Source organism: Podarcis filfolensis (assembly GCF_964270895.1).
Source record: "Podarcis filfolensis genome assembly, chromosome: 8".
Taxonomy (NCBI): domain Eukaryota; kingdom Metazoa; phylum Chordata; class Lepidosauria; order Squamata; family Lacertidae; genus Podarcis; species Podarcis filfolensis.
The window spans coordinates 67,582,160-67,595,995 of record NC_139611.1 but is presented as its reverse complement, the minus strand read 5'-3'; the positions used below and the strand labels follow the sequence as shown (position 1 = coordinate 67,595,995).

Below are 13,836 nucleotides of genomic sequence, written 5' to 3'. Positions count from 1 at the left end.
ACTGATCTTTAAAGTATGATACAGAAACTGGATGATGCGATCTAAGCATAGGACTCTATATCAAAACTCCCACAATTATCCATAGAATCACACAGCTGGGCATTCTTTTAATTGTGATGACTTTTGTCTTGGAAGCAGTGAAATGTCATCGTTTTCTGTGATATCTCCTTACTACTAATTTGCAGACAATGCCCCAATTCTTCGCTGACTTTTTTCAACCATGAGCTGAGGACCCTATTCATCATAAGGATCATTATTCTCTCCTCATGCTCTCATTATTGAACATAATGTATATTTTTACAAGTTATATTACAAAAGGCTCTATGTGTGTTAGGCAAAAACTAATGGTTCCTCCTAATAGTCTTGATCAGGGACGTTGGGGAATTCCAACAAAAAACAGCAACGGATGAGGAAAATGCTTATTCCTTCCATGTCCAGAGCAAAAATCAATCCAGTGAATACGATCAGTACTTGCTGTTGTTGCTTTCAGTCCACAAACAATACAGAATTGATTATGGCTTCCCATCCCATTGTGTTTCCTTTAAATTGAAATGAATTGGGTGGATTAACATAATGGCAATACAGTAGTACCTCTGGTTAAGAACTTAATTCGTTCTGGAGATCCATTCTTAACTTGAAACTGTTCTTAACCTGAAGCACCACTTTGGCTAATGGGGCCTCCCGCTGCCACCGCGCCACTGCTGTGCAATTTATGTTCTCATCCTGAAACAAAGTTCTTAACCCGAGGTACTATTTCTGGGTTAATGGAGTCTGTAACCTGAAGCATCTGTAACCTGAAGCATCTGTAATCTGAGGTACCACTGTATATTTCATGCAATTTATGCAATTAAGTATGTAAAATGACATAAGGCATGCAAATTTGCCACAGTGGACATCAATATGAACAATGTGGTTTAGGGCAGAAGATGAACCACCAGAGGAAGAGAAACAGTCTTGCGTGTGATATGGAGAATGATGCCTTCTTGCATCCCTAGTCTTGAACTTACCTGCAATGAATAACGATGGGTCCTGCATCGGGAGGCGTGGAGGCCTTCACTCTGCGGATGAATGCCAGGAGCCCGGTTGCATGGTAAGGCACCCCATGTTCTGGCCATGATGTGAAGTGGAACTGCTTTACTTCATGCCTCGCTGAGTAGCCCCTCTGTAAGGAGGAGGTGAGGGTAGGGAGAGAGAAAGAAGGGTTAGCCCTACAGATGTTTCCAGGGCCAGATTTAGGTTTCATGAGGCCCTAAGCTACCGAAGGTCATGGGGCCCTTTATATGTCCAGCTGTCATTTGTCAACAACAAATTGTCACTGTTTTTTGTGTTGAATATATGATATATGGCAATTTATGCAACCAGTCCATGCAGAATGTAGGTACCCTATATACAGAAATGAGCAAACCAGTGATATTTTAGGGAGCAGGCTAGCAGGCGGGGCCCATTACTTACATCATAGGAGCCTACACAACACAAACACTGTTGCTGTATGTAGGTTTTATTTTATTTGTTTTTTATCTTATATTTTGGAAATGTACATCCAGGGTTTTTTTCCTTTGATTTTTTTTTGGGGGGGGGCCCAAGAGAGTGGGGCCCTAAGCTATAGCTTGTTTAGCTTATATGTAAATCGGGCACTGGATGTTTCCCCAGGAAGGTGGAGGTTAACACCAAAGGTGCTTCCAAAATTCTCATCATCCCAATTCTTTTGCTGCATTCCCAGCAGTCCCCAACTGGCCTGGCCTTCTGTTTAAAAGTGCTATCAATGCATTACATTATTCCTTAGAGAAATTTATAGCCTGCTCTTCATTTAAAAATAAATCTCAAAGTGGGCCGCAATAAAAATATCCTGATCAATAAGACCAGCCAATATCACATAAAATCACAACAGCAATATGGGGTGAGCACATCCTTTGAGGGCAGGTCACCCAATTCCACCTCTAATTAACCATTAGGAATCATTATTTTTAACATTATTATGGGTTTTCGTTGAACTGCATTGTTCCTTGAGTTGTTTGTTCTTGCTTTGCTTATTTACCATGGTGTTTGTTTGTTTGTTTGATTGATTATATTGATTATTATTTTTGCCAAGGTTTATTATTATCATTATTAGCTTCTCTGAGCTCAACTTTGTTGTTAGAAAAGCGGCAGTGTGGTATAATGGCTAGAGTGGTGGACTAGAACTAGGGTTCAAATCCCCACTCAGCCATGAATTTCACTGGGTGACCAGCGAAAATCACTTTCTCTCAACCTAACCTACCTCACAGGATTGTTGTGAGGACAAAATGAGGAGGGACCAACCATGTAAACTGTCTTGAGCTCTTCCATATAAATGAAATAAATAAGTAGGTAAAATAAATATTAAAATCTAACCCTTTAAAACAAATTCCGAACATGACACACCATTTATATATGGTTTGCTGCAGAAGCATGACTTCATTACAGTTTATGAACACATAAGGAAAAAGGGTTCCTCAATTACAGAGGGATTTTTTTTGTAATTAAACAGAAGGTTATTGAACAGGATCCAGCAGCTTGGAATTTGCATTTTCTCAAAATTGGAGGAAATAATAAAGTTCACCATGAAAGATGTTAACCACTGCAACAAGCAGCTATCACACTCAAAATTAAGTTGACCTTGGATGCTCACCTAATATTAATTCATTCATTAATATACTGCTTACACACCTGAGTGGTTTCTAGGCTGCTTACAAGTTAATAATAAATGACGTGATTCATACATAACTAAAACAAAACAATTCCATCAACATGTTGAGAACATCCGTAATTTAAAAAATCACAACAAAACAATCCTGTTAAAAAGCGTAACAGTTAAACCAATTTGAAGAGCAATTTAAACAATCAAATCAGGAAAGTTCAAGTTCAGGGGAATACTTGTCTAAGCAGGTGCATCTTCAACAGCCGGCAGAATGCCAACACCGATGGGGACCTCTTGTATTTACCAGAACTCTTGCTACGTACCCAGAACATCTAAGTACTGATGTAGGAGAAGCTGTTGGGAATTCTCTAGATTTCGGTGTGGCATGATGCCAAGTGGAAAGCAATTACAGGTGCTAGATTTTGCCCATGATTACAGTCAGCATGAGATAAGAGCATAAACACAGTGGTTTCTGATATGAAGCAGCTCTAACGGCAGGATTGCTGCCTGATCAAAATTCCCACCCAGGTGCCACGACTTCACTTTGGCAGATTCATCTCAGAAAAGGTTTGTGTATTTCCCATGTTGCTGCCCTCCCAGCAGAACCAGGAAGCTTTGATTCAGTTCAAAATTTTCATGCAAACCCCCCTTAAGTCACACTTTCCTCCCCCACAAGCAAGCAGATTGAAATGCGTCTATCCTTCAAAATGGATACTTCTCTGAATTTTTGTGATGCAGTTCTCCAGCCCAAGAAATGTTGCATGTGTACGCCGCATACAAAAATACCTATATCAGTGGAAATAACATGCAAAGATTGCTAGGGAGGAATCGCTTTCCGGAAATGTGTAGACTGGGCAAAACGGCATGCAAAAGTAGGAACAATGAGCGCTAAAAGACTGATGAAGTGAGATCGTTTTAACAAGCAAATTATTATTATTATTATTATTATTATTATTATTATTATTATTATTATTAATACCCCGTCCACCTGGCTGGGTTTCCCCAGCCACTCTGGGCAGCTTCCAATGAAACACTAAAATACACTAACCTATTAAACATTAAAAGCTTCCCTAAACAGGGCTGCCTTCAGATGTCTTCTAAAAGTTTGGTAGTTATTTTTCTCTTTGATATCTGGTGGGAGGGTGTTTCACAGGGCGGGTGCCACTACTGAGAAGGCCCTCTGCCTGGTTCCCTGTAACTTGGCTTCTCACAGTGAGGGAACCACCAGAAGGCTCTCGGCGCTGGACCTCAGTGTCCGGATAGAATGATGGGGGTGGAGACACTCCTTCAGGTATTCAGGACCGAGGCCGTTTAGGGCCTTAAAGGTCAGCACCAACACTTTGAATTGTGCTCGGAAATGTACTGGGAGCCAGTGTAGGTCTTTCAAGACCAGTGTTATAATAATAATATATTATAATAATAATAACTGCAGTCTGATGTGCAAACATTGCGAACTGAACTTATGCTTTGAAAAAATGAGAAACGTAGAGAAACCAACATTGACAGATTAATCTATCCCATATTCACAGGATTACCCCATGACTGGAGGTCATGCTGTCCTCTCTCCTTTTGAGGCTACATCTCCTTTCACCCTAAATCACTCATCATAGTCTGATATTGCATCTTTGTTAAGCTTGGCTGAGCTGGTATCACGATTTAATACACTGGCTCGGAGGTTCCGTCCTCTTTTTTGGTGGAGAAATCCCAGGCCACTGATTAAGTGGTCCTTCTCCCTGAAGCTGGAGCTGCGGCAAATGCCTTGGAACGATCACAAGGCAACCAGATCCCGATGGAACTCGGGTACTTTACTTGTAACAAGGTTGTGATTTAACATTCCTCTAGATTACAGGGCGAGGAGGGGTGAATTACAGTTGCGGGTGTCTCGAGATACAGTAGAACTGCTCAATAATTGCCACGAAGCTTTCAGCTCCTGTCTAGAAGACAGAAATAATTGTCCATTCCCTGTGCAATTACATGGCGCTTAGCCTGAAATTAAACCATCAAGAATGACCACGTAAATAAAGGGCTGTTCTGCGGCACTATTTACTGAGAGAACGTCCTTCAATGGAGTACCTAAAGAGTGCGTATAAACAAGGAAGATTCAGATGGAGGAATTCTGAGCACCAAGAGTGGTTGGCCAGAGGGGGATGCCAAGGTGAGCAGAGGGTTTTGGATCCAAAAGAGAAGACTGAAAACAGACAAAAGTCTCCCAGGCTAGGAAATGGCTAGGTGTGTGCACTGGTTCTGTGCGTACTCTGAATTACAAGGCAATTTCAGGACTGTTCCCACCTTCCGGGAAGGTACTTGTTTTGCCAAGTGTTTTTAAAGAATTATTTGATTCAGTGTTGGCTATTTGTTCTGTTCTTTGTGGTTTTATAATGTTATGATTTTATAGCTCTAATATGTTTTCCTGACTTCATTGTGCACTACCTTGGTATTTTTTTATTAGTTGCCACCTTATAAATATTCTTATGAATAAGAAAATCCTGAATTTGGATCACAGCATAACAAGATGAAGTGAATCATGAACTCCCTAAGGTTCTTTGTGGCTCTGTGGCTTTAGATCTCAAAAAACTAACTAACTAACCTACCTACCTGCCTAACTAACTAACTAACTACAAGACACCCTTTTCACTGCCAGAAAAAGCAGCTGGCTGCCATGATGGTGGCAGCAGAAAACAGAAAGAAATAATTTAAAAGGGAAGTCCACCCTGAAACATTCCAGTAACTTTGCTCCCATTCCCCTGAAATCCAGTTCCAGATTTTAACACCTTGCATCCTAAAGTCAAAATTGTACACAACACAGCATATATAAAGGAAGATGCATCAAGTAGCAGCATCTCCAGGCCCAGGTTACAATTTTCTTCCTCAAAGAAAACATTTCCAGATAATGTCACCATGTTTCCATCTTCTTCGTCAAAGGAAACCACCTATTTGTGTTCACATCACACACGCACCACAATATGAAAGTGGACTTTCAAGGAGTCTTTAAGCCAACTTGATGTTGACCTGTGACAGTGCCTTCTTGGTGGTGGTTCCCTGTTTGTGGAATTCCCTTCCTGGCAAGGTGCATCTGCCTCCCTCATTATTGACTTTCAGAAGAAATGTTGAAATATTCCTGTTTACCTAGGCATTTGATGGCTCATAAGAAACTAATACATTAATATCTGTGAGGGTGTGTGATTGTTTCTAAACACTGTACATTTAGAAAAAAAATGGTTTTGAAATGTCTTAAAGATGCTTTTCTTTTCTTTTAAGTGGTCCTCTTTTGTGGTTTGCTGTGCCAGGCTCCAGCAGAAGGAGGGGCAGGATACAAAGTCAATAAACAAACTACTCTTCCTTCTAGGTTCTTTCTACCCTCAGTGTCTAAGGATATGATGCACATCCCTGATTCTCATTTTGGGGAGTGAAAATCACAGAGCTGCAGCTGCAAACAAGTGTCCCAAATATAGCAGCATTGTGCCAAAGAGTTATGGCAGATTGCAAAAGGGAGAGGCAGAGAGAAAAAGCCATTTGGTGATGAACAAGTTCTTGCATGTTAAGCCTGGTCTGTTGAGCTGTTAAAAAACCTGGATTCTTTATGTCAGCATTTCCCAAACTGGTGCATCCAGATGTTTTGAACTATAAGTCCCATCAGTCTCAGCCAGCATGGCCAATGATCAGGGATGGTGGGAGATGTAGACCAACAATCTCTGGAAGGCACCAGGCTGGGGCACAGAAAGCTGATCAGCCCTTTGATCTATGACCTGGGAAGAAGGTCAGCACTTCGTAAGAATGTGTAATGATGGGGAACGATGTGTACCTAATGCCTTTCCCTGCTACTCCGAAATAGCATTTTTAAAAAAGAAAAGAAAATGGGGGTGGGTTGTGTACACAAGTGTGCCTATGACTGATTGCTAAAGAAATTGATATTGTGTGTCAAATCAGTGAGGACAACAGTGCTCAATAATCTTAGGATCTGAACTAATATATCAGGAAAGCTCTATCTTTGGGACACCGACTTGCTTCCCACATTGAGGGGGCTGGTCTTCACATGATGTGTCTCACCCAGTGCACAAGCGCTCACCCAGCAGCAGCAGGGGATGGCGGCCCCCTCAATATTGAGGCTTGCCCCCACAAATATTGAGGGGGCCGAAGCTGCTTCCACCCCTATAGTTGGCGCCCCTGCTTTTGAGGGGAATACCATTTGCTTTTGTGGATTTATAGCCTAAACATGGTGCTTTTTAACTATGTAGAAATCTTAGAGGTAAGCCAACAGAAGGAAGGAAGGAAGGAAGGAAGGAAATTACTTTTTCCCATCTCCACTCAAATTGCTCCACCCATTTTGCCGCCTGTGAGTAGAGGAATTTCAAGCTCAACTGTGAAGATGATAGATAGATAAATGATAGATAGATAGATAGATAGATAGATAGATAGATAGATGATATATAGATAGAGAGACAGATAGTTTAACAGTTTGTAGGAAGCAGTGATTTTGCTCCCTCTTCTTTTAACCCACTGCTCCCTTCATCAACCAGCACAAACTATCAGTGTCTTATATTTCAGTATTCATAGCCAAAATAAGAAGAAAATGGGTTGTGATTTTTTTAAAACAACCCCCTCCCGACTGTTAGAAAATCCCTTCCCATCCCAGAATATTCAGTGAATGGGCCATTCCAATTTTATGGTCTGCAAATAGGATGAAGCATTTCAGAAGGTCTGTTTTTGCTCAGCCCTAAACTATCCATCAAAATAATATGGTATGCCAGAAATTGGGGGACCTGCAGCCCTGCATGGTATTGGGACACCATCAGCACTGATCATTGGCAATGCTGGCTGAGGCTGATGGAAGTTCTAGTACCAAACACATAGACAGCAACAGGTTGGGGGAGACTGCTTTAGACACAGATGTCATGCGGCTACAACTCCCATCATTCATGACTATTGGCAAGGCTGAAGGTGGGGGTTTAGCAGTTGGAATCCACAGCATCTGAAGGGCCACAGGTTCCTCACCCTAACCATAGGCTTTGCACATGAGCATTGCACATTACTCCAGGGACCAGTATGGGTGGGCAGAATAGCAAGGTCTTCTCAATGCTCAGTGGTTGCTATAGGAGCCCTCCTGCAGTCTTCCTGGCCTGCAGACCTTTTTGCCAGCAAGGAAGCCTCAGTGAAACATATCTCTGCCACCCGTTGCTGCTGGAAGATCACAGCCAATGTACCAGCTTTTGGATTAAGAGCAATGCTTCCACAGGACTGTGCTGAGCTTTGAAGCATGAAAAGCTTACCCTCTCCAGAGTGAATGTCCTCACGACATATTCCGCCAATGTCTCCGACTTCACCTGGGTAATTTTGATGTCGCCATACATCTCTGAGTCATCTGGCCAGTATTTGGAGCACTTGACCTGCAATAGCAAAATAAGATCATTTGTGTGTCTAAGGGTGGGGTGAGGGGTCAGGGCCAATAAAGCACACCCCTCTGGAAACCACAGGGTGGAGAGAGGAGAACAGAATGAGTCTCTTACCCTTCCCACTTCAACCAGCTTGGTTATCATCACTATGCTAGAACAGTGCTCCTGCCACACCATCCGCCAGAAATCATAGATCATCTCCTGTTTGGGGCCTGAAGCATTGAGATGGAAGAGAACTAAGCAACCACAGAAACTGCTAAAGGACGTCATGTGCAGAAATGAAGTGGCTATTGATTTGTTTCAGGTATTTCCTGGCCACCCTCTACCACAAAAATCTCAGGGGTGAGTTATACCAGTACAATAATACAGTATTAAAAAGCAGTTGGAACAATGTACTGTACATGAAAAACTGCACCAGGGAGTAATGGAACTTAAAAATAAGTCTCAGCTGTCAAAAGCCAAGTAGAGAGGTGTGTCTTCAATGAATGAGGAGAACGATACAATGGTGGTGGTACAATGGAATGCCACAGAGGAAGCCCTCTCCCAAGACACCTCCAAACTTCTGAGGACTACCAAGAGTGTCCCTTTCCAGATATTTGGAGTCTAAATTGTTTAGTAAAATGAACATATTGTTTAGTAAAATGAACATATTAAATTGGCATAAATGAATGTGTTGGGCTGGCTGAATCCACACACTCCATCACCTTCAAGATGAAGGAGGATCTGCTAATCCCCACGAGTCCACCAAGGGATTAGGGAGGGATTGGGGGGATTGGGGGGGCACATATACACAGCACCTGGGCTCCTTTGGGAAGAAAGACAGGATATCATTTTAATTAATCATCACAATAATTAAACCAAGGGTAGTCCAGGGATTGAATATGTCAACCCCCACTCAGTTTTGCACTGTTACTTTTTTCTGGGTCCCTGCTGCCCACATGCTCAGGACCATTAAAAAAGATGTCATGGGGGAAAACCCACACAGGATTACAATTTGTTTCAACCCGCTTGTGGAGACTATCAGAGGTCACAAAGAGAAAGGAAAAATACATGAAAATAACAAGATGAGATGTGGAAAATATCAAGAAAGGATTGGATAGAATTGTGAACATTATTTGGACAGATTTGTGGACATTAAAGCAGCAGCAACAAGATGATTGGATCCCTTTCGGAACGTGAAATATGGGTACCCCCAACAAAAAATTTAAAATTTGGCTCTGTAATTTGGAATTTTATGTGATTTGGTTTGATTGGTCTGTTAATAAAAATTATTTAAAAAATAAAAATAAAAAAGAAGTCATGGGAGAGCCATCATTTTTAATGATCTCCTGTGATTATTATTTTTTATTAACAGCAATCATGGATAAAGGAGTGATTCTGATTGTGCTTGGGACATTGTGCGTGTGCATGTGTGGGAGACAGGCTTAGGTCTTCTGCCCTGCAGTTTTCTCCCTGGAGAAGAACTTTACATGCTCAAATACTACTACCACTATTATTATTATTATTATTATTATTATTATTATTATTATTATTATTATTATTATTATTAGCATCACCATCATTATTCTCCAAAACAAGCCCAAGTGGTGCAGGAACAAGGAGGGCAAGAATACCAGAATGTGAAAGAGGAAGAAGATGATAAGAATGATTTACCTTGAGTGGCTATGAAGTGGTTGGATCTGTGGTAACCCTGTGAAGGAATAAGACAGTGTGTTATGTTCCTATGGTAGGGAGGGAATGGTGGAAATACTTCCTGCATTCTAAAGGAATGCCACCAGCAACATTGGTCCCAAGATCTGCTGCTCTTAAAGCTGACTTAAGCAATCCCCTTTTGCTATCCCTTACACCATGCATACCAAAGCCCCAACAAACTTCCAAAGTTGGTTAGAGGATGTCCAAATGGATCCTCAGCCAGGGTCCCTCTGAAAACAAAGTCACTCAACCAGAATATCCACTAAAGCCCTTCCACAGTGCCTACATCCCAGTTTCCTGCCCAGATCCTGCATGCTTTGGACCAAGGCCACGTTCAAACCACACTTTTAAAGTACTATGATGCCACTGAGGGCCAATACAGATCTCTCACTGTCCTCACTCCAAATGGGCAGTGAGATGCTGTTGCTAAGGCAACAAGGATGCATTTCCTCTTCAAGAAAAGGTCATGCCATGTCAGGCCTGTAAGTTTAGAAACAAGGCTAGTAAAGCAGAGCAAGATACATGGCATGGTATTAGGGGTGGTGTGGAGAAAGTGGACAGAGAGAAGTCTTTTTCTCCCTCTCTTGTAATACTGGAATCCAGGGCTATCGAACTCAGGAACTCACTACCATAACAGGTAGTGATGGTCACCAACTTGGATGGCTTTAACAGAGGATTATACAAATTTGTGAAGGGTAAATCTATCAATGACTATAAGCCATGATAGCTATGTTCTATCTCCATCAATCTGCCTCTGGGTGTCAGTGGCTGGGAAAGTGTGCTGTTGTGTTTGTGCCCTGTTTGCAGGCTTCCCATGGGCATCTGGAAGGTCTGAAGGGGGGATTCTAAACACATACAGCTGAACACATTGATAGTTCTCCTTGCCACCTGGAACCCTGATAAGGCACAGTTCTTGATCAAATGAAGGCATGCGCAGGACCACAGGAAGCCACCTTATTCTAAGCTAGACTGCCGGTCCATCTAGTTTAGTACCGTCTACACTGACTGGCAGAGGCTCTCCAGAGTGTCAACTAGGGTTCTCTCCCAGCCCTACCTGGAGATGCCAGGTATGGAACTTAGGACCTTTGGCATGCAAAGCAGATGTTCTACCTGAGCTACAGCTGTTACCTAACACATGGAGAGGATTATATGCATGTTAGCCTGAACATGCTTAGATCCTCATTCAGACCTTCCAGCTCAAAACAGGGTGGTTCTGAAGTGGAGCTTGCATGTGTGAACCCAACTACCCCTTACTTCAATCCAGTTGTCTGAACATAACTGGTGTTCCCCCCCACCTACCCCCGGCACTATCATACAGTGCACACAAGGCCAAACACAGGAGACTGGGATTCAGCTTAAGCATGGGTCACCTTGAGGGTAACAGCAGCCTACAAGTGCTTCCCTGTGCATGAAGGCAGCCTTGATTAATGTCCACAAGCAGCAAGAAACTGAGAGCAGCACAAGAGCCCTGTTTGCAGCCTTGCTGTTCGCAGAAGTCATGTGGTCCTGAGTAATGATTGTGAACATCTTCATTCATCCAAGCCACTTACTGCACGCATTAGTAACTCCTAATGGGGGAGCAGTGGCCCAAAGAGCAGAGAAAGATGTAACAGCGCCAGTAACCAATAACACAGCAGGTTGGCTTGAAAGCTAAACATGAGACTCCCTGTGTGGCCACCTACGCTCTCATTTTGCATTTTATATGTGAAGTCATCAGTTCTGCAAAGGACCTAATATACACCCATGTTCAATCATCTAACCAGAAGGGGATGCTCTCCAGCTTGGAAAAGCTCCCTCCCTGCTAATAGTCTCTGGATGCTTACAGTTCAAGCATGAGCCCCCAGCAAGCATTGATTAAGTTCACATCATCTGTACCACCATGCAACCCATTATAATACATGTGACAGTTCTTCAGATATTTGAAGATGGTGTGAGTTAAAGTAGGTGCAGGGAAGCTTTGGTCCTGTAGATGTTGCTGAATGGCAACTCCCATCAGTCCCAACAAGTGTAGTCAATGGCCAGGGATGATGAGAGTTGCTGTTAGGCAACATCTGGGGGAGAGACAAAGGTGCCACACACCTGAAGTAGAGGGAACTACCTTGTGTGCCCCCAACCACATTCTCCACCCCTGGATAAATATTTAAGGGACTCATAAATGGAAGAAAGATGGAATAGAGGAGAGGGACTCGACATATACTTACTTCTCGGTTTATCCGAATCTTAGCAAGCCCAATCGGACACAGGTTCAAGAGAAAAAGAGATCAGAGACAGACAGATTAGTGAGACACAATCTGAGGAAGACCAGACTGTTTAGTAGAGGGAGTACATTAGACAGCAACATAGATGAGCAGAGAAGGAGCAGCAGCAAAGGACACTGGGATTGGATCTGGTTTCTTTTGCCTCACTTAAACAATCTAGACAGCCATGAAGAGTCTAGAGCTGAAATAAAGATTCACAAATATTAGAAATTTGGCAGAAATTCTCCATTGGTTGGTTTGCCAAATTTTGAATCTGAAATTCAAATTTCAATTTTGAATGTGACATTTGAGATTTGAGTGTTTTCAACATTCTGGCATCTTTTGATTTAGGCAGGTGTCCAAAAATTAGATAAGCCATCAATTGTCAAATGTGGTAGATGTCATTGCTTGTCAGCTATCAAATACCATCATATATTAACTACCAAAGTAAAATATCAAGTCCGATACTGAAAACAAATGTGACTCAATGTCAGCTATAGGTATCATAAACTACTGGCAAATCTTCAACTATTCAGTGCATGTTTGATGTCAAAATTTGCAGAAGAAAACTTCTGAGACGCTTTGGAAGGAAATTAGTTTCAGCTCTAGGACAGATAGTTTCAGAGGCTTTACACTTGTGGAGGGATTTAGAGATCACTTATAATATTATATTGTCCCTATTCTGTTTCTGAAAACATGTGTTAGTGGATGGCCATAATATGGACATAGACTGTATTTGTAACAGTTCAGGTGCGAGCCTCCAGCAAGCATTTGATGAAATTCATATTGCCACCATGCAGACCATTGTAATACATGCTAAATAAAAGTTTTAGTTGCTCATAGTTGCTCTGTATTATAGGGTATCTAGGTTGTGTGCCAGCGGAACAGAGGAGGGAGACCATTGCTGGCAATTCTTCCTCATCACGGGAGCCTGACTGGAGGGCTAGGAAACCTAGAGCAGATTTAGTAGGGAGTATGGAGGTAGCAGTAGGGTGAAATCATTAAAAATTACCTCCCTCCCTCATTCTGTTGATGGGCTCCTTCTATCAGTGGACAGACAGCATTATATTTCACATATTGTGTGTATCTTCACTTTATAGTTTTACAGTTATTGACTCAACACACACAATCTTGAATTTATTTCAATGTACATTTTTACACCATTTATTCACAGTTGGGGGGACAAATGGGTTTCTCTTGTTCTGTTCCTTTATTGTTCCATGAATTTGGTCTGTGCTGCATTCTAGTTTGTCTTAATTTTGGTTTAATTGGGGTAATTTCTAAAATCAATTCTGGTATTGGAGCATGTGCTGTTTATTATAGCTTACAGTTCACTTGGGTCACTGGCATCTATATTTGGACTGCCTCAGAAAAATTACTCCTTCTTTCTTTTCCTGGAAGAACTTGAATAATTTTTAGAAAACATGCCCATCTCTAGACATAACATGGATTGTTAAAGGATGGGAAATTTATGTTTGTCCTTATTTGGCATGTGTTGGTGGGAGGGAATACAACTCCCATCATCCCTGACCATTGCCCATAGTCACTGAGGCTAATGGGAGCTGTAGTGCAACAACATCTGGAGAGATACAGGCTCCCCATTCTTGAAGGAGAGTGCATATGGTCCTTCACATATATCTAACCCTATCCTGATCTACTGCTGTACCATCATGTTCCATTCTTGGAGCAACAGGGAAAGGGAAAGGTAGCATTTTCCTCAGGAACCGAAGAGCATTCTTAAAGACAGCAGGGGCAGATGTAACATCAGGCTGCATGAAGTGTGGAGCTCCTAAGGGTGCATGTGTGAGAGAGACACAGGGAAAACATGGAAGACAAAGAGAATTCTAGATCACACAACCAA

At 42.0% G+C, this 13,836-nt stretch overlaps 1 protein-coding gene across 10 annotated transcripts in view; it reads right to left on the bottom strand.

The window, feature by feature from the left end:
• PTPRU (protein tyrosine phosphatase receptor type U) overlaps positions 1–13,836 on the bottom strand; it is a 363,596-nt gene that overhangs the window by 45,166 nt on the left and 304,594 nt on the right. For 4 of the 10 annotated variants that reach the window (XM_083626766.1, XM_083626767.1, XM_083626769.1 and 1 more), the window contains 5 exons: positions 11,940–11,957; positions 9,700–9,736; positions 8,161–8,258; positions 7,924–8,040; positions 1,008–1,162 (listed from right to left, as the gene is read on the bottom strand). In XM_083626766.1, the coding sequence (XP_083482892.1) occupies positions 1,008–1,162; positions 7,924–8,040; positions 8,161–8,258; positions 9,700–9,736; positions 11,940–11,957 (425 nt within the window). Of the gene's footprint in view, positions 1–1,007; positions 1,163–7,923; positions 8,259–9,699; positions 9,737–11,939; positions 11,958–13,836 lie in introns of all 10 variants that reach the window. The other 6 variants (XM_083626763.1, XM_083626768.1, XM_083626771.1 and 3 more) reach the window with 2 other exon arrangements.